This window comes from Typopeltis vanoorti, chromosome 20 (genome assembly GCF_054136105.1).
Source record: "Typopeltis vanoorti isolate ZY-2024b chromosome 20, IOZ_Tvanoo_1.0, whole genome shotgun sequence".
NCBI classification, from domain to species: domain Eukaryota; kingdom Metazoa; phylum Arthropoda; class Arachnida; order Uropygi; family Thelyphonidae; genus Typopeltis; species Typopeltis vanoorti.
The window spans coordinates 49,713,957-49,736,460 of record NC_143568.1 but is presented as its reverse complement, the minus strand read 5'-3'; the positions used below and the strand labels follow the sequence as shown (position 1 = coordinate 49,736,460).

At 36.2% G+C, this 22,504-nt stretch overlaps 1 protein-coding gene across 1 annotated transcript in view; it reads left to right on the top strand.

Moving 5' to 3' along the window:
- Positions 1-22,504, top strand: part of lgs (BCL9 domain-containing protein legless) — a 684,040-nt gene that overhangs the window by 355,102 nt on the left and 306,434 nt on the right. Inside the window, exon 6 of the mRNA XM_090410672.1 lies at positions 524-578. Within this exon, the coding sequence (XP_090266798.1) occupies positions 524-578 (55 nt within the window). The remainder of the gene's footprint in view (positions 1-523; positions 579-22,504) is intronic.

Genomic DNA, 22,504 nt, shown 5'->3' with positions numbered 1-22,504 from the left:
GGCCTCCAAACTCCCCAGACCTTAACCCCATGGATTATTTTGTATGGGGCGCAGTTGAAAAAGACACCAATCGCACTTCCAGTAATACAAAAGCCCAGTTAATGGATAAAATTAAAACAGTTTTTGCGGCCCTTCCCAGGGAGACTGTAGCATCAGCTTGTTCGAGGTTCCGAAGCAGAATTGAAGCTGTGATCGATGCTAATGGTGGTTATTTTGAGTAAATCTTGTTGATAGTATTGTAATTAACTCTGCCTGTAATGTTTTTTTGTCAATTCATTAAATTTAATAGATACAAAGAAGATTTTCTTTTTCCTTACGAAACTGTCAAATTTATCCCGAACACCCTGTATATATATATATATTCACATAGGATTTGCTACATTTTGCATTTGCCAGAAAAAAAAAAATAATTCTCTGTGGATTTTAAAGAATTTAAATTTATTTATATATATCACATTAAAATGTGATGTGAAGTAATGTCATTGTAGTTTTTTAACAATTTTTTTTTTTTTTTAAATAAAAGCGTGGGATTTGTGCTGGTCAGGATGCCTTTAATAATGCATACTGGTACTTAGATGGTAAGTACAGTAGTCATTTATGTGATATTTTACTGGATTTATTTTTTTGGAATTAATTTGTAATTTGAAAATTTTCTACTTATTTTATACATTTTATAGTAACTTTTCAAAAATCACACATCATAATGAGTATTATAATTAGTCTTAATTCAATTGAATATAATACCATTGTTGTCCTGGCTGTGCTATTCAGATGATTTGTTTGCTATTTCTCCCTATGGTTCTCTTACATTAGATATAGTGCATTTAATAAATCAATACTATAGCACATGTCACATCATAAAAAAAATCAAGTAACTGTCTACCCTTCACAGATACATTACTCCTACAACTTTGACATTGTTCATTCATTCATTCTTTTTTTTCTATGTATTATTATTTTTTATAGGTGATGACAATGCTGTCTATTTTCATTTTCTTTTTATTTATTTATTTATTTTTTATCTTTGCTCTATTTCTCCCGAGTCTTTTCATTGTGTATGCGTTACTTTTTTCAGGCTAACATCCTGCTATCCTGTTTCCTCTGTTTTTGTGATGCTGGACATCCAGAAAGTGAGATCCTGGTGATGTGAGTGACAGCTTTTTTCTCTGCTTTTGCAAAACGGGTTGTCGTAGATGGCCCAACTAAAATCTCTTGGCTAGTAAGCTCACCTAAAAGTCTCCGGTATGTTTAAGTCTTCTTACCCATGATCCAGACACAGGGGCTCACAACTTGCTACAATGCTGGTATTGCATCTCGAGCTGATCCAGCTGCTCTACCACCAAGTGGATTTATTGTTTACTGCATAGTGGATGTCCCTGTGTGGCTGTTTGTTGGCATAGCGTTGGGGATCCCTCACACCAGACCAGAAATTCTTTTGAGCACGAATCCTTCATTCTCAAATTTGAAATGGGCCCTGATAAGTACAGAAATCTTAGGTGCATCATCTGCTAAAATTAAGAAACAGAAACTCATTCCATGTGAATGGTTCACTGTTTCTAATCAGTCATGCAACTAATAAACAAATAATAGTGGAAATGCCACCATTCTTTATTCAGAAAGGTTAGGATCAGCAGGATCTCCCAGAATGGTTAAACTATAGTCTGGTGATATTTTTTAGACACACCATTTCAGTAACACTGAGAACCTCACCAAGTATTATCCATGGGAAAGGGGCTAGTATACCTGTTGTGGTAATACCCCATAAAATAATTCCAGAAGAGTGGATTTAAAAAAAAAAAATTTTTTTTTTTTTTTTCTATTATTATTTTGCACCCATACACAAGAGGTTCGTTGATCAACCTATAGTGCATTTGTACTGTGTATGGGTAGTGGATTGGGAAAGGAGGAACTTGTTTACATTTGATTTAAATGACTGTAAATTGTATTCCTTGGGGAACACAGCAGGAGGGAGACTGTTCCACAATGCAGCAGTTGTAGGGTTGAAGGAGAAGGGGAAAAAAACTTGTTCTGTTTGTTCCTAGGTGTACTGTGAAGGGATGTTGAGAAGTAGCTGCACATGTTCCAACAAGCTTGGTACTGAGTGGAGGAATTATATTGATGTTATTTCAGATTAGCATTTCTCATGGTAATATTTGTAGAATATACATACTGCAGAAACCAAACGTCTATGCGAAAGCGGGGAGAGAGAGAGTTGGTAAGAGATGGGTCATTAATAAGTCTAATTGCTCTGCTCTGTATTGAGTGAAGCATTTTAAGAGAGCTTTTAGGGACCCCATCCCATATGGGGGAGCAGTATTCGATAGCTGGGCAAATTTGTGATTTGTATAATGTTAGCAGCTGTTCAGGGATGAAATCCTAATTTTTTTGAAACTGAGGATGTATTGGTTGTGATGTGTTTATGCCAGGAGAGGTTTGATGTGCAGGTAATTCCAAGAAGAGCGATATCAAACTGTCTGGAAATTTGGGTATCGTCAAAAAGGGTATGGGAAAAAAATGGTTCTTTTTTGTGGGAAATAGGACAGAACTGAGTTTTATTAGCATTGAAATTGATGAGGTTATCCGAACCCCATTATAGGATGGCTTGGAGATCGGAATTGAAGTTGATGTTCTGTAGGGTAAGGTTTATCAAATGAAAGCAAGGAGTGTAGTATGTTGTCATCTGCAAAACTGTATATTGGGTTGGAGGTCAATTGAAGTAGGTCATTGATATATAGCAGGAAGAGGGTTGGTGAGAGGACAGGACCTTGTGGAACCCCAGCATTAATTGAATGGTGAGTGAATAGGGAGCCATCCACCATCACACACAGTGTGCAACCAGACAGAAAGCTGGCAATCCAACTGCAGAAGTCCATGGTCAGACCAAATGATGGTAGTTTGCTTAGTAAGTCTTTGTGCCAGACCCGGTGAAAGGCTTTGCGGATCACTTGGGATTCACCAAACTTCTCCATGGCATTTGTCCAGACATGGGTGACATATGTGAGCAGATCTCCTGTTGATCAGCAGTGATGGAATCCATGCTGGCAGTTGTTTATTAGGAGGGTGTCTTCAAGGTAGTGTAGGAGTTGTGAATTGATGACTTTTTCCATTACTTTAGACAGGACTGAGTTAGGCGAGATAGGGCGGTAGTTGGACGGCAGTGACTTGTCATCCTTCTTGGGAATGGACTGAATATATTTCAATTTCCAGTTTTTTTGATAGATTCCAGTAGAGTAAGAGAGTATATATAGGCGACATAGGATAGGAGTTAGTTCTGATGCACAAACTTTCAGGACAATTGGGGGAATGCCATCAGGGCCAGGAAACTTTTTTGTGTCTAATTTGGACACTATTTTCCTGGAAAAAGGATATAGGGGGCATTGTATGCTGGGTGTCTGGAATGTTGGGGGACATTTACTATTGTCAGTTATGCATGCATTGGAAGCAAAGTGTGAAGCCAGAAGATTGGCTTTTTCTGTGGGTGATATCCAATAGAGCCATCTTGTATAAGGGTGGGAATAGTGTTGGGCAGAAGTTACGGCCAGTTACTTTGGCGAGAGACCAAAAGGCATGGCTGCCATTTGGACAGGCTGCTAGCTTCCTACTTTTTGTTCTTTCAAACTCTGTTTTCAAAGCATTGATTGTTTTTTTTTTTTTTTTTGCATCTATTTTGAGCTTCGGTATAAGCTCTAAAGGAGCCATAACTGGCTGAAATTCTTGATTTCAACCAGTTATGGTATGTCTGGTGTTTCATGTGTACAGCCATTCTGAATCTGAATGGTTGTTAATCTCCTTAACATTCCAGATGGAAGATGTGTTCAGATATTAAAGATGAAGGAGTGACCTAAAAGATGCACCCTGATAACCAGGAATGATGGCCTGGTTCATATCAGCATTACTATTCTTACTTTTGACACATCTACGAGGGTGGTCTGAAAAGTTCTTGGCCTAACAATGAAAAAATGAATTTGTAATTTCAAAATTCTTTTTATTTTTCAACGTAATCTCCGTTAAGACTAATACATTTATTCCAGCGATGCTCCAGCTCCATTATCCCATCCCTGTAGTGGTTCTCAGTAAGATCTGCAAAATACCCCTCTAGAGCTGCAATCACCTCTTGATTCGAAGAAAAATGCTGATCAGCAAGGAAGAGATAGAGGTCAAATGGAGCCAAATCTGGGGGAATAGGGTGGGTGTTCCAATAATTCATAGTGCAGATCCCTTAATTTTCTCATTGCCAAAACACCTTTGTGGGCAGCTGCATTGTCCTGATGAAAGATGTTTTTTTCCCTTCTGCAAACCGGCTCTTTTCTGATGAATTTTTTCGTGTAGTTAAAAGATCGGAATAGTATTCTCTGGTTATTGTTTTACCCTTTTTTAAGATAATTAATAAACAAAATGCCTTTAGCATCCCAAAACACTGATGTCATGACCTTTCCTGCTGATGTAACTGACTTTGTCTTCTTTGGCATTGAACAACCGGCTTCTGTCCACTTTCTTGATTACTGTTTGGATTCTGGTAATTACCATAATAATAAAGCGATGCACAAAATCAGTTTTATTCTTGTTAAAAAGCTCCAAACTATTCACCCGAGTGCGTTTTGATCTGCTGTGAGCAAGCACAGCACCCATCTTGCATAACGCTTTTTCATATGCAATTCTTCATGCAAAATATATCCTACACATTCTTTTGAAATGACTATAGTCTCAGCAGTTTCACACATTTTGACTCGCCGGTCATCCAATACCACTTGATCAATGATATCTGGTGTTGTTACACGTTTATGGATGTCCTTCACGTGGATCATCTTCAAGGCTGGTACAGCCACGTTTAAATTGGCAGCCCATTTCTTAATTGTTGAAAATGAAGAGGAGCGCCCATAAACTTTTATGAACTTCGAATGAATTCCTTTTGGAGTTAAACCTTCTTCTACAAAGAATTTTATAACCTCACGATACTCAATTTTATCCATTTCAAGGGATACAGACAACACTTTTGCATCAGACAACTGTATTAAACAAACTACTTGATAGAATGACTTGCAGTTTTACAGGGATGCTTATGACAGATGTACCAACCTTGACCATTGATAGTGTTGCCATCAATGTTCGAGGCTGGGAACTTTTCAGACCACCCTCGTATACCTCTAATGCCAGTAAAACCAGGCTATCCAAGTTGCCCTGTGAGATGCTACATTCCTGGTCCATTTCAATGCTTAAAATATCAGAAAGATGAAAATTGTCAACAGGTTGGTATTCCCCAAGGCTGGAATGAAGGTTTTTTGTTCCCTGCTCTATTCAAAAATGTCGTCCACTATCAAAGTCTTGATTTTACCATCAAGTGTGCCAAAGCAGTCCAAGGGAAGGGAAAGTCAAAATTCTACAGGTGGATTAAGATAAAAACTTCAGCTTCATACTCAACCTAAACCTGCAATATTTATGTTACATCCTGAAGAAATATAAATGTGACTTTGCAAGTGCTAAACATAGAAATTACCACTTACAGAAATGGTGGTCACCCTTCTGGTCCCTCGCAAATGCTATTTGGATGGGCTTACTTCTTTCTCTCACTTGAATGGCACTGCTAATACAACACCTGAAGACAAAATTGAGCTTCTGGCATCATTCTTCTCCTCTCCAACTCCTACGTAAATGTCTCGTGTACACCTGCACAGTGGCGCACTCAGGATTTAACCTTGGGGGGAGGAGTTGAGTAGATGTTTTGCGAATACACACTACACGTTGCATACGACCTATAACTGAGCATCTGCAGTGATCGCTAATTCATAAGTAGAACACAACATAAATTTAAAAAAAAATGAATTTTAATTAGGAAAAGATTTTTGGAAATTTTTCTAGCGTTTTTTCCTTTTCTTTGGGGGATGCCCGGACCCCTCCCCCCCCCTGGGTGCACCACCTGCACCTTATCAGGAGCAGTGCACTACATGCATCCTGTCACTTTTCCCAGAAAGGCACCAACAGAATCTTGATCAACATATATATACCAGAAAAAGATTTTATGCTCATCTTTCCATACTCGTGTTTAAGAAATGTGCTCCAGAACTGTTAAATCAGCTGTATACACTGTTATACTTTGCTGCATTCGCCTCACAGCATGGGGATGTCTGTCATTATCTTTGTTACCTGGCAATTTGGTGACTCCGTATGAATTCTACACTAAAGTTCTACAGCAGAATTCCTTGCTTTTCAGATGTCATGAAAAGATTTGCTGACACCTGTGCTGTTGCACTACCATTTTGATGAAATTTGATAGGATCTGGTGTAGGGAGCATAGCAGATTGTCATTTTATGTTCTGCCTTTCCAGTGTAGTTGGATAGCCAGTTTTCTCTTTGGTAATTTGCTAAAATGGTGGATACTGCTCTCTTTCTGATTCCACTTTCCATGCAGTTATGTCTCACTCCTCTGTTATATCATTTGCTGTCTTTCTCATAAATGACTTTTACTTCTCCCCTGAAATTCTATTTATATTTTTGCAGTTGGTAGTATGCTCAATTCTTGTTACTTATTTCATATGTCTTGCATTGCAAATATCCTAAGCTTCAGGATTCGTACATTTCCCTAAATATTGATCTTCGTGCTATCATTTAATGGATTAACAACAACCTGGCTGCTTTCACTGCTGTGAAAACAGTGTTGTCTTTTTTTCTTGTAACCCCCTGCCACCCCGATTTAACCCTACCACCACTACCACCTTTGATAACAACCTGCTTGAAAAATTAAAGATACCAAGAAAATATATAGTTGGTTTAAGCCATTATCCAAGTATAAGGAAACTAAGTTTGCACCTAAAGTATCTTTCAGGACTGGGGCAACTCTTTGCAAAAGCGGTATGACTTCACATCACTTGTCTTAGCATCTCAAAGTGCAAAGCACATCTGCTTGCAGACATGTACATATGCTATGCATTATGGGAAGGGTCACTACCCAGACCGGTTTCGACCTTTATTGAGATCTCATTAGTGGGAGTCAGACCCAGAGGTGAGATATGCATTATGGGAAGGGTCACTACCCAGACCGGTTTCGACCTTTATTGGGATCTCATTAGTGGGAGTCAGACCCATAGGTGAGATACCAAGTCCTTATCCTTATAAGGACTGGCTTAAAGGGGCGAAGCAAGAATGCTTTTCATCTTTACCGTTATCTGTAGAGGACAGTGTAGGGATAAGGTGTTATTGAGCAATTAAAGCTCTAATCGTGGCAGGAGGGTAACAGCAATAGCCGAGCCTCAGTTAGAACTTCATTAGCTACAGCATTGCCATCCATTACTCTCCAAGGGTATTGGATTAAATGAATCCACTCCAAAATTCTGATGAGATACCAAGGTTGAAGTAATGCAGAAGTCATAGTTTCTTATATAAGTTGCCAAAAGGTGTCACACCTTATTACTAAAATACTCTGGATTAGAGATAAATAGTTGTCAAAAGTTTTTCACTTGGTTATATTATAAATCAAAGATACCAAGAAATTATATACTTGGTTTAATCTATTATCCAAGTCTAAGCAAGCAAAGCTTGCGCCTGAAGTATCTTTTAGGACTGGAGCAACTCGTGTCCCATAATGCAAAGCACATCTCTTTACAGACATGTATATGATGCTATGCATTATGTAAGCAAACTTTATTTGCTTTCATAACTATTTTCTACACAGTTAAACTGTGTAGAAATATCCAGATTAGAATTGCTACTCTAACATATGGAGTGTTGCAGCAGAAATTTACCTGAAAATTCTTGATGCTATCCAAAAAGAGTCCTCTTTGGCTAATTATCGATCTTTCTCCTGGACACTCACTCCACATACTGTTTTACAAATGATTTTGTTTCTGAACAGGATCATTTGTGAGACAAAAGTATCAGTACAAAATATTTCCATAGAATTGGCATCCATCATTTCTGCTAAGCTTACATAACAGGAACAGCAATTGCCCAACATTCACTTAAAGTTGAAATGCTAAATCACTGAACTTGCTTGTCGCACTCATTTGTTTCTTTTTCCTGTGTCCTCTGGTAGATGTAACAAATATCTTTCTGCATCGAGTATTTCCCAAGCATTGCAATGTCTAGCTGTTCAGAAAGAACCTTAACAAATTGTCTCCTCTTTTAACTTCACTGACGCCCAAGTGGCAATAGTTTACTGTACATTGGGAACCTCTCGTTGTGAGGGAACTGATTTCATCATTAGTTTTAAACATCTTTACTTTTTTTCCAAACAGTATTTGTGCACTAAACTCCATAAGTCATATCTAAGAGTTTGTCTTCACGTCTTGTCAAAACTTTATACAACTTTTTTTTTACTGTAATCTACCTATATCTTGGTCTTCCTCTGGGTCCTTTTCCTGCCAACCTGGTAGAGAACACTCTTTTTGCTAATCATTCCTCTCCCATTCTGTTTAAGTGAGCAAACCACCTGAGATTAGCTTTGCTAATGCATTCCTGGACTGACAATGTCAAGTTCTTTCCTAATATCCTCGTTTTTAATATGATACTGCCATTGATGCCATCTGTTCATGCCCCTAATATTTCTCAGGACTCTCATATCAGTAGTCTTTATTCAAGTGTTTTACTTCTGATCCCGCTCTCAGATCCGTAAGTTAAAATTGGTTTCAACACTGTCTTGTATACAGCTAATTTAATGTTTTGGATCATTTCTCTCTTATTCCATATGAATTTATTCAATTGACTTCCTACCATACCAGCTTTGTTGATTCTGTTGTCTGTTTCCATATTCAATTGACCATCTTCACTAAAAATCATGCCTAAGTAGTTGAAATGTTTTACTTGTTCCACAGGTTCTCCGTTCACAGCGCAGTTGACATTTTCAATGATTCGGCCTATTTTCATTGTCTTTGTCTTTTTATTGCTGTCCTTCATACCATATCTATTACAACAGTTATTGAATTTAGTCATGGAATCTTGCAGACTTGTAGCGGATTTATTTAGAAGTATAACATCGTCCACATAAAGCAAAGAGCTGACATTAACATCTCCAGTTTTGATATCATGTTTAATACCACTTTCCTTCATAATGTGATCCATATAGATAATGAATAACAGAGGGGATAATGTACATCCTTGTCTCACATCAAATTTCTAACATTAAACTATCTTCCTGTACTTCCTTCAATTCTAACTGCTGATTTACAACTCAAATCTATTTGGCCTGAATCCAGCTTGTTCTTCACAATTTTTTTCTTTTCTTCCACAATTTTTCTCAACCGTTTCTCAAGTACTGGCATAAATCTTACCAGGAACACTCAGTAGGGAAATACCTCTGTAATTCTCACATTTAGTTTTATTTCCCTTTTTATGGGAAATAAAACTAAATGTTTCTATGAGAGCTCTACTCCAGTCATCGGGAATTCTTCCCTCTGTCCAGGCTTTGTGAACTATGCAGTGCAGCCACTGCAAGACTTTTATACCACCGTACTTCAGCATTTCTGGTCAAATATCATCTACTCCTGCTGCCTTTCCACATTTCAAGCCTTTGATGGATTTTTCTACTTCAAGTATGTATTCCTGACTGTATGCCTGTTGAGTGATTTTTACCATTGTATTATCACTGCTTGTTTCATTTATCAATTTTTCGAAGTAATTACTCCATAATTCAAGGATATATTTTTCTCCCGTTTTCATGTCACCTTTATCATCTCTAATTCCTTTTGCAGCACTCTTTCATCCATTTCTGAGCTTCTTCAAGAGCCTCCAGAATATCTTGCCACCTTCTACTTCAAGTTTCAATATGTATTCCTGATTGCATGTCTATTGATTATTTTTTTTACCACTGTGCTATCACTGCTTATTTCATTTAGCAGTTTTTCGAAGTAATTTCTCCATACCTTAAGGATATATTTTTCTCCAGTTTTTCATGTCACCTTTATCATCCCTAATTCCTTTTACAGTACTCTTTTCACCATTTCTGAGCTTCTTCAACAATCTCCAGAATATCTTGCTGCCTTCTTGATATTTATTTTCTATGTTCTTACCAAAGTCTTCCTGTTGCATTTGTTTAGTTAGTTTTACACAGTGTTTAGCTTTCTTACATTTGTCTCTGTATTCTCTAAGAGCACAAGATGACTTATTTGCCAGGAACTTTTGATATGCCTTCTTTTCCTTCACTGCCTCTTTAACTTCCTGTGTCCACAATGGAGTTCTGACAATTTTTTTTATCCTTGCAGATAAGTTCACCACATGCCTCTCTGGCTGAATCAATCAGTGTTTTCTTCATGGCTTGCTACTGAATATCCAAGGTTTGATTCCTGTTCTCAAAATCTTTCATTTTGTCTTGAATAATGTTTGTGAATTTTAGTCTACAGTTTATGTCTGAGAGGTGCTCAACTTTTATTCACTTTAAAACTTTCTTATATGCTCTTCTTTTCAATACGGAATTCAATTTTATCCTGCTCAAGACTAAATGGTGATCACTTCCAATTTCAAATCCTCTGTACACTCAGGTGTCCTGTACCAGTTAGAAAACATCGCTATCAACAATAACATAGTCAATGAGACTTTTCTCATTCCTTGCCTCCTCTCTCCATGTGAATTTGTGCACATTTTTATGTTGGAACATGGTGTTAGTAATAACCAGTCCATGTCCTGAGCAGAAATCCAACAGGTATTTGCTATTATTATTAGTTTTGCTCTTTTCTTTAAATTTTCACAAAATATTTTTGTATGTCTGACAATCATTTCCTACTCTGCTATTTAGATCCCCAACAAGTACCAACTTTTCCTTTTTCATTGTGTTAGTTGCTTTCTCTAAAGACTCAAACAATTCCTCCACTTCTACCTTAGTAGAACTTTTTGTGAGACCGTAGGCACAAATAAGTCTCATTGTCTAGCTCCCCATTCTGACAGTTGCTCACATCACTGTACTTGAGACTGCCTGCCATTCAAGAAGACTAGCTTCGTATTTAGTGTTGAATACTATGGCTACCCCTTTTTTCCTTGATTGTCATTGCCTGAATATAACATTTCGTATTTATTGCTCTGGAAGATCTCACCAGTTTTTTCCTTTTTTTGTTTCAGTCACCCCTATTATGTCGATCTGGTACTTATCCAATGCCCTCCACTAGTTCCATTACTTTGTCATTCAGGCTTCTTATTGTGATAGTTCCGATCTTGAACTCTCGCGATATTGAGTTGGGGGTGGGCTTTAGGACTTGTTCCAGGAGCTAACTTTTTGATCTTTGCCTTGGTTCCTTGACGAAAACAATGGGGGCCTTGTTTAACTGGGCAATGCCCCAGACAGCATGAAATTCTGTCATGTTGTACCGTAATTTTCTGTTTTGCTTTAAACCAATAAGTATACAATTTGGTTTGCTAAATCCCAAATTGCCAGCCCATTCTCATTCATCCAGTATCCAGGTAGATACCTAACAGTGTGTACCACAAGAAGGAGAGTTGGATATTTGGTCAGAAGCTTGATCGTTTCTCCGCATTGCTTTTGAAGGCTATGTGAAAATCTCCTCTCAGTTATATAGCTTTGACCCTTAAGCACCCCTACATTATTATTATTCAGGCCTCTATGGAGTTAAGAGACTCATCATGAGAAAACCCATTAATCATCCATTTGTTCCCTAAAAATTTATTTCAAAAAAAAACATCTGAAACCACATGGGTATATAAGGCCACAAAATTTCACAAATCCAGTACTCTTGTATGTCCTATAATGAAGAGTGTAGACATTCCTTATTACAATCTCTTCTCCCACCCACCCACACACACACAAATTAAAAACTACTTTTGGTGACAAGTGCAGATTGACTGACCATGATCAGGATATACTGCCACACTAGGTTTGATGCAAGAAGACTACTGTGCTTCATACAGATCCGAAGGAGAATATTTAGAATTACCTTTCACTAGCGCTTTTTTTCTGTTGGTACGCAACGCTATGCAGTACCGGCACCTTTTTTCTTAAGTTTTTAAAAATCTGCAATTTATTGACAGCAAAATGTATTATAAATATTCCGGTAGATGGTACTGTGTTCACGAATTGAATTTTCAGTTTTGATTACTCATAAGTTGGTACCCTGCTTTCCTATTTCATAGGTTAGATGCAACCGGAAACAGGAAGTTGTGTTCACTTCCAATTGCTTCCAATATCAGTTTATCAGTTCTATATTCACTCTGCAACAGGCACATGTTCACGTGAGTTTTGAATTAATCTAAGTTAAATTAGTGCAATCATTGTTCAAAATGAATAAAATAAGTACCGTATATTATCGCGTATAATACGAACTAGAAATTTTGTTTGAAAACGAGCCCTAAAATGCCATGTCCACGTATAATGCGATCTGTTAATCTTGTTCCATAACATTATAAATAATACAACACGAATTAACAAAAGAAATATTTATTTTAAAACAAAATGTCAAAATCCTTTAAATTCTTCATCTTTTGAGTCATCAAACATTTCATTTATAAATTCATCTGTAGGGATTGTGTCATTAGTGTAGCAGTTGTCGTTGTCCATGCTCTTCATTTTGTTGTGCGTCATCCTCGCTTTCGTGTGTGACGTGATCTTCGGATCCATCCATTGAATTACTTATTCCACATTTAAGAAATGAGCGTTGAATCATTTCAGATGGTATCAAATCCCATGTTTCTTTAACCCAGCTGGTGACTGGGGTGATCTCAGGCTTCTGAAAATTCCCACCCTTTGTCATCTTCACCAAACTAGATGACATCCATTCTCTCCATTTTTCACGTAAGTGATCTTTAAACAGTTTATTCAAGCTGAGCAGCTGCAAAACAGAAGTTTGACCACCTGGTATGACTTCTAGGTCTGTACGTAGCTCACGTGCTTTCTCTTTGCTTGGCTCCGTTAAATGCGCCTGGAACATATCCCAGACTAGCATGCTTTGTTGACGTAACAAGCACCTGGACATATGTTCCATTCTTGATCCAGCCACAATTGTACACCTTCTTCATCCATCCAACCTTTCTGATTGGTGCAAACAATTACACCTGGTGGAAATTTCATATGCTTCGGAATTTTCTTCCTTTTAAACATCACTGTCAGCTTTAATTTGGTTCCGTCTGCCATGCATGCTAGAACAACGGCAAAATGCGTTTTTTCATGTCCTGTTGTTTTTATGAAGACACCCTTTTCACCAACTGAGTTTACTGTTCAATTTCCAGGCATATCGAAGTACATGGGCGTCTCATCCATATTGCCAATTTGGGAAAGTTCATATCCGTGACACTTCCGTAATTTTATGATAAATTTATGGAAGGACTGCACTTTTTCTTCAAGCTGCTTCGGTAACTTCTGTGCAATTTTTGTTCGGTGTCGTAATGTTAATGCTTTGCATTCCATAAATCTGTTGCACCACCCAGGCGAAGCAAGAAAAGATGAAATACCTGGTGTGTCCTTGAATTTACCATTCTTGAGTTGTAGAGATCGAAAACGAATTGCATTTCTTGTTACTATCATGCCATCTTGTTGTTGCATTAAAATCCTTTCATTTAGCTCTTCTTCGAGTTCTGGAAAGGATGCTACATCTCCATGACGGGCACGTTTCGTTTTGGGGATTTTTTCAAGACTGTCTTTTTCTTATGCCAGAGTCTAATATTACTCTCTGTTACACCAAATTCTCTCATAGCAACACTGTTATTATGTTCTTCTGCAAACTGCACGACACGCAATTTAAATTCTGCTTCAAAAGATGAATGTTTACGTTTCTGTTGGCTCATTTTCAGGCTAGGTTTGTTTAACGAATAATATTTAAAATGAACCGTGGTTAAACCGATATACCTAACTGTGCTCTATCTATCTATCTCACTGTGCTGCATCATTCGGCGACCGAGCGTGCATCATATCTGCACATAAAGCCAGTAATGTAAGTAGCTTTATGCACAGATACGATGCGCGTTCAGTCGCTGAATGTGAGTGGGTCAAGTAGATTTGGTTGCATAGGCATTAGCTAGTATATATTGTGTGTGCAAATCTAATAAGATGTTATATTGTTTAGGATCAGCATATAATGCAAACCCCTAACTTGAAGTGGTATTTTTTACCATGAATTTTTTGCATTATACGCAATAATATATGGTAGTTTCTTTATGATGCCAATGAGTAAAAAAAAGGAAGGCTGAAGAAGCAGAAATTGTTGAATCTACTTGTGATCCTGTAAAACAGAAAATACACTTAGTGCAGAGGATCACGAAACCAAGACTGAAGATCCATGTGGTCAAAAGGAAGCAGATTCTGATAATGATTGGCCCGAATGTTGGACACTTTTGTAGAAAAATGACATTTTGCAAGAGGAAGGAGTGGCTGTATGTCTAGAATAAAATGTTGGGCTGAAAAGCGTGTCGTGATGTCGGAAGTGTTGCCATTGATAAACACATGAGAACGAAAATTTCAGCGGAGTGGGCAAATGGTAAAATCAGTCATTTTGGAGAATCTCACAAACAGTTAATGTCATCAAGAAAAAAGATTTACAATCGTAAGGAGAGTTCAGCGCACAAAGCATGCCAAAAAATAAAATCTGAAGCAAAAAACGAAACATTAGAGAAAGTTTTCCTAAATACTTTGTCTCATAATCAAGACGTAACTGGAAAAGTGTTTGTTGGAACCGCTTACAAAGTTGCGAGGAGAAATCAATCATTCAACAACTTTGAAGACGAAATACATTTACAGGAACTTAATGGCCTAGACATGGGATATATATTCTTCATTCTGCAAATGCTTGCATTAACATTGTGAGCCATATCATAAATGAAATGAGAAAAACATTAGTAGACAATATAGTGAACTCCAAGAACAAAATATCGTTACTTATTGGTGAATCGACAACTGTGAGTACCACAACAACATTGATTGTTATTGTTCATGTAGTGCTTCCTGAACTTTCGGCTCCTGCGAGTCTTTTCCTAGATTTGATCGAATTATCAGATGTAACTGCTAGAGGAATTCCAAACTCTTTAGTTAGTCATCTTGAGTGTTTAGGATTATCTGAAGATTACTTAAGCGAGTATTTATTGTCTGTAACTTGTGATGGTGCAGCCGTGTTGGTTGGTGCCCGTAATGGTATAAGGTGGCTAATGCAAGAGAAGTTTCCTGGTCTTATTTTCTGGCATTGTGCTAGCCATCACCTTGAATTGTCTGTTAGTGAGATAGTGAACAACGTGGCAGGAGTGAATCGCTTTAAGAGTTTCATGGACAAACTTTATGTGACATCATGGTTCACCTAACAATGCTAGGGAACTACAGGAATGTGCAGAGACCCTAGAACTTCAACTTCTTAAAATTGGCAGAATTTTATGCGCTCGCTGGGTTGCATCTAGCTTTCACACTGTTTCTGCAGTGTGGCAAGATTTTGAAGCCCTCATCCATCACTTTCTGGAGGCAAAAGAAGACAGCAGAAGAAGCAAAACAGATCACTTTCTTTATGAGGGCCTTTTAAGAAAAATAACATCATGCGAGCTTGTTCTTGATTTGGGACTTATGTGTGATGCTCTCCAAGAACTTAGTGAACTAAGTCTATATTTACAAGAGAGAAATATTGATTTGTACAAAGCAGACAGGAAGATAAAGAATATAGTTCAACTTTTTGAAGAAAGAATTGAAAATCCTGGTCCGTATTACAGTATTTCTCTTCAAAGTCAGAAGAACATGAAGTTCAAAGGAATTGAGCTCCACAAAAATGAAAGGCACTGTCCTGCAATAAGTTCATCTGCTTTCTATAAAAGCCTGAAATAAGCTGTTGGAAAAACGATGCTGATTTGCCTGAATGTGCTAAGATTTTAGATTCCAAGTATTGGCCAGAAAATCCGGGGAAGCATCTGACATTTGGTGAAGCTGAAATCAAAAAGTTAGCATGCAAATTTTGCTTAAATGAAAGAGAAGCAGTTCGTGATTTCCATGAATATCTTCAAGAAAATAAAGTCCCAGACATACTACTTGCTCTAAAGCACACTTTGGGCACAATGGCAATATCTTCCAGTGAATGTGAAAGGGGTTTCTCTCAGATGAATCTTATAGTAACTTCATCTAGGTCATCTCTGCATGTATGGACAACTTCTGCACTGATGTTCATCAGGATAGTAGGACCTCCTCTCACTCAGTTCAACCCTATCAAATATGTGGAGTCATGGCCGTTCCGAGGTCATCATTCTGCAGTTGATACCAAAAGCAAGAAGCGATCTAGAGACGATGAGGGTATATCGGAGAATATGTTAAAATCATGGATGGAAGTTGCTGTAATATCTTCATGGTGAGTACCGGCACCTTTTTTTTCCAGAAAAAAAGGCCTTTAACTATAAATAAAATGACCAACTGTCATGGATTGTCTGGGACAGCCCTGAATTCTAATACATTCTCCTACATTAGTAACTGTCCCCCAAAACTTTCTTAATTTTAAAATTCTAATTTTACAATCCCTTTACCTTGCATAAAAATTGCATCACCATTCATATGCTTGTTAATTCACTGGTATATGCACCAAAAGCAGTATTTATGGTTACAGATATATTTCATCCATTGAACTAAGTTGTCATTGTCTATTGGTGGCAGTATTATTTCAGAAGACAAAGAGTATTGCTGACAGTGTTACTTAATGATTTGATTTAAATAGTGATTTGATCTTTAAATATAAGGAAATAATTTTTAGGGAATTTGTTCAAACAAGTGTAAATTCTTCACTAAATAAAACTGACAAGCAAAGTAATATGCAAAATTTTTACACCTCCTGCATTTCATATTTGGAACTGTGGAGAAAGGAGTTTGATAAGCTGAAGCACTTCAAATGGGTTACGTTAAAATGTGCAGTATCTGGAGAGATACAGGAAACATTAATTTTTGCAAGAAAATATTTCGATGAAAAAGTTTTCAGGCCATGAGTTATTTGACGAAATTTGATATTTGAAAAGAAATGTGATAATTGAAAATTTTCAATTCAGGAATTGGATAAGAACAAAATAGAATTGATATGATAAATAACAAATATATTGTTATGATCTGAGGATGCTAGTTTGAAATCTACTGAAATTGTAAATCATTTGTTTTTCCTTTGATGGTGTTTAAACTGTGAAGGAATTCTGAGTAGTAATCAACACCTGGCTGGCCAAGTGGTTAGCATATCTACCTTTCATTTACCAGACAGCTGGATTGAACCCTCCATGAGCATGAATGGTTGAGATGAATTTCATTCTCTGGTGTGAGACTTATTTTGTTATTTATTTAATAACAAAAATAAATGCTGCTACAGGAACAATATTAATACATGAAATCATAGATGAATATATATATATATATATGTATTCGCTATGGTATGAAATGATATGAACGCAAATTTAAGGAAGCCTGTGAGATTCTTATCAACCACCCCAACTAAACAATAATGATGGTCTAAAAATCCCAAGCATATGGAAGGCACATATTCTATCCACGTAACCTTTCTATCCAAGAGCTAACTAGAAATAAGACTGTAGATTATCCAAAATCAAAAATAACAATTGTAAAAAAAAAAAAAAAAAAGACATCATCATCAAATTCCTGCCATGTATCCTCAAGGGAGTGTACAGGATATGATAGTACTACATGAAAAATTAAAAATTTACATCATTACTAACTTCCTATCTACAATTTTCCTCCAGATCAGTCTGTTACTTGTGAAACACCAACATTGTCAGATCTTATATTTCTATCGTCTAAGGCACATTGTACCATATCAATCCACCTTTATCTTGGTCTTCCTCTGGGTTGTTTTTCTGCCAACCTGGCAGAGAACACTTGTTTTGCTAATCTTTCCTCACCCATTCTGTTTAAGTGACTATACCACGTGAGATTAGCTCTGCTAACGCATTCCTGGATGCTGACAATGTCAAGTTCTTTCCTAATATCCTCGTTTTTAATATGATATTGCCATTGATGCCATCTTTTCACGCCTCTAATCTTTCTCAGGACCCTCATATCTGCGGACTCTAGTCTTTGGTCAAGTGTTTTACTTCTGACCCAGCTCTCAGAACCATAAGTTCAAATTGGTTTGAACCGATTTTATTCCTGACTGTATGCCTGTTGAGTGATTTTACCATTGTACTATCACTGCTTGTTTCATTTAGCAATTTTTCGAATTAATTACTCCATACTTCAAGGATATCTTTTTCTCTTGTTTTCATGTCACCTTTATCATCTCTAATTCCTTTTACAGCACTCTTTCCTTCATTTCTGAGCTTGCCTCCAGAATATCTTGCCACCTTCTTGATATTTATTTTCTATGTTCTTGCCAAAGTCCTACCATGACTTTTGTTTAGCTAGTTTTAAAAAGTGTTTAGCTTTCTAACATTTGTCTCTGTATTCTCTAAGAGCACAAGCTGATTTATTTGCCAGGAACTTTTGATATGTTTCTTTTGTTGGAGTTCCATGGAGAACCATGGAGTTCTGATTTTTCTGTCCTTGCAGAGAACCTCACTACATGCATCTGCTGAATCAATCAGGGTTTTCTTCAAGGCTTGCCACCGAATCTCCAAGGTTTGGTTCCTGTTCTCGAACTCTTTCATTTTTTCTTCAATAATCTTTGTGTTTTAGTCTACAGCTCACATCTGAGAGCTGCTCAATTTTTATTTGCTTTAAAACTTTTTTACATGTCATTCTTTTCGATATGAAATTCAATTTTATCCTGCTCAAGACTAAATAGTGATCACTTCCAATTTCAAATCCTCTGTATACTCTGGTGTCCTGCACCAGGAAGAAAACATCGTTATCAACAATAACATAGTCAATGAGACTTTTCTTATTCCTTGCCTCTTCTCTCCATGTGACTTTGTGCACATTTTTAAGTTGGAACATGGTGTTAGTAATAACCAGTCCATGTCCTAAACAAAAATCCTGTTGGATTTTTGTTCAGGACATGGACTGGTATTGCCATTATTATTAGCTTTGCTCTTTTCTCCAAATTTTCACAAAATATTTTTGTATGTCTGACAATCATTTCCTACTCTGCTATTTAGATCCCCAACAAGGACCAACTTTTCCTTTTTCATTGTGTCAGTTGCTTTCTCTAAAGACTCGAAAAATTTTCTCCACTTTTACCATAGGCACAAATAAGTCTCGTTATCCTGTCTCATCATGAGATTGCTGCCATTCAAGAAGATTAGCCTTGTATTTAGTGTTGAATACTATGGCTACTCCTTCTTTTCCTTGATTGTTATTGTCTGAATGTAACATTTTGTATTTATTGCTCAAAAAGATCTCACCAGTTTTTGTCTTTTTTTGTTTCAATCACCCCTATTATGTCGATCTGGTACTAAAAAAAAATAGGAGACATCATTGTTACTGAAAGACGTAGTTATTGAACAAGAGATTTTTGTTTAATCGAGTTCGATGAATCTTCTTCAGAATTCGCACCTGGCTTTTTAGCTTTATAAAGGCCTACATTTTTTTTTTTTTTTTTTCATTTTTGTTTCGTTTTTATTTTTTTTTTTTCCCCAACTTGTACTGTTTTCATTTTTACAAATTTACGGAATTCTTATTATAATTTTTTTTTTTTCTTAGATCTTTAAAATAATCCATAAGTTTAATTAATATTGATGATCAATAAATATCCTGATCTTTTTGCATTGAAATATTGACTGTGTATATCCTTTTCAGTATCACTTTCCACAAGCGTAAAAAATGCAAAGAACTTGTATCTATTCATTTGATGGTGCAATGATTGATTGAGAGAGAGATAATGCCTCATCACCCAGAAAACAATCATCTTTCATTTTATCCAATATTGAATTTATTTGTACAAATTGCCTTGCACTTCTCCTTTCAGTTATATAGCTTTGACCATTAAGCACTGCAAATAGGACATCATTGTTACTGAAAGAAGACTGTCTATATAAAAAAGAATGTCTTTCTCGTGTTAAACGAGAAAGATATTCTATTATGTTAAATAGAATTTAGCTTTGATGTAGTTTCTAAATAAATATTTTTTATTTATTTTTTTTTCACTAGAGGTCATGCCAGTAGAATAACGTGATCAAATCATTGTTTCTTTAGCTTATTTTGTGTAATGTAACTCAGCTTGTCCTTGTATATTTGTATATACTCCAGATAATGATCTTAATATGAAGATCGAAATTAAAATAGTTATTTATAACACGGTTGTGGAGTCCATAATTTCTAAAATGAATGCTGATCACTGTGCAACACTAAAAGAAAGGTGTGTATATATATATATATATATATATACACACACACACCTTTGTATTCTTAGATGAATTTTCAGATTCGAACTGTCTGAAAACCTCTTGTTGCAAATTTCATATGAAAAAATTTCTCTTGTTTGAAACTTTCATGTTTTTCAGGTGAGACGAATCGAAAAATTTCTTGTGACAGATTTTGCATGTAAAGGAGCATGCTATAGTGTGAATTTTGATGAGATATTTAAGATAGCCTTAGTTATAGAATTGCTTCCCACATATTTTACACGAAAAGGATTTTCTTTAGCCAGATAGTAGCGTTTTTGGTGCTTTTTAAGGAGGTTCTATAACCGAAAATAAAGAGCTACACATAGGGACTAGTGAAAGGATTCTCAACAGTATGCACTCTTAGATGACTTTTCAGACCCGAAGAGCCTGAATGTGTGTGTATGTATATATATATATATATATATATATACACACACACACACCTGTGTGAACCACCAGGCGAATTTAAATTCAAGGATGAAAATAGTAGAAGCTTTTTTGTTTTTCATCAATCACCTTACTCTTAGAGCATTAACCGTAAGGTAGTTGTGAGCTTTGAAAATATTTGAATGCAATTAAACTGTTTTACTTCAGAAATTGTAATTTTACTTTACGTGTTATTTATTTTGTTCATCGGCAAGAAATTTATTACCAATAATATTAGTACTTTTATTATTCAAGTCAGTGCAATAAAACAAGTGATTTTATTTAGTTTTATTTTTAATGAAAATATGGTAGAAATTATTTTAAAACCTTCTCATATACTTGCATTGAAAATGATTGTCATTTATTAAAAGAATGATTCTTTCAAATAAGATTTCTTGAAATAAATGGATTTAATCAATCTCCCCCCTCCCCCCCCTTCATAGAATTTTAAATATGGCTGTATGGTTGTCATCATCATTATACTTAGATACATTGTTCTGCTTTTATGAACTTTTTAAAATTCATGAAGAAGAATAAAGCATAATTAGGCAAAATTTAAAAAAAAAAAAAAAATTAACATTCCTTGTTACCAGGCATATATAATATTTATGTGCAGTAAATAATTAAAACAATCTCCTGTACCCCATCGATGACCATTTCTTTTCCCAGGAATTGATTTAAAAAAAAAAAATTTTACAGTATGAAAGTTTTTTTCTTATTTTGTTTGCCATTAACAACAGATTATAATTACATTATAAAAGATCTAGAAATATAAAAATATTGTGCACGTCTCTGTTAAGCTTCCCTGCATACTGGCTTGAATGTGCTATTTTGGTTGGCCGAGTGGGTAGTGTGTCGACTCGTCCATCCAACAGGCTGCAGCTTCAAATCCCACTGTATGTTTGTGAATATTTTAGATAACAGATGAATGTCATTATCTGATGTGAAAACACTGTCTCATTTACTGGAGTCCTGAATCAAGGTGAAAAGTTTCCATGGTTGATATATAGAGTAGGAGCTTCTGGATTATTTAAAATAACTAAAAATAAAAATATATAAGATTAATATAAATAGAAAACAGTTGTTAGCCCACCCATGCTACTATACGGTGGTTGTATGCTCGAATTGTCTTCTTATTTAAAAAAAAAAAAAACATTTGGCAAAAATTTATTCTCATCCCTTCTTACACACTCTTGATGTGTTACTGTGTCTGTATGTGTGTGTGTGGATGACATTTCAGCAGATAGCCTTAGTGCCAAAATAGCTTGGCATCATTCTTATTGGCTAAATGATAATGGCTTCTCAGCAGTAGTGTTCCCTATTCTACTGCTGAGAAGTGATGCACCTATTTCTCTCACAGGTGGCTTTCTGACACCATTGTCCTTGGTAACAATCCCAATACCAAATATTCTCTCCATCTGTTTTCAGAGGAAACACGAAACTAAAATATAGATTTAATTAAATAGTCATAATTAGAACATATGTTATATATTTTAGTATACTGGTTAATGCACTCGCACTCTGATAATATAAAAACTTAGTCCACCAATCTTACTAATTAGTACCATTTGTGCTGCTACTAGTAAAGGTACTATTAGTTCTTCTCTTATGCTCTGTATCTGCTACTTGTAATGTTTCTTCTTCTGCAGCTTGTCCCACTTAAGTGGGGTCGCTGTTAATGATGAGTCTCCTCCACATCCTCCTGTCTTGGGCTGTCACCACATCCAAGTTCTTCATCCTCAAGTCCTCTTCTACCATCTCCCTCCATCTTATATTAATGTATAATATATAATATTGTTTTATTCATTGTTATGTACAGAACATTTACAGACAAAACTGTGGTTATGGGTGGTGTTGATGGTAGTTGTGTTGTAATAGG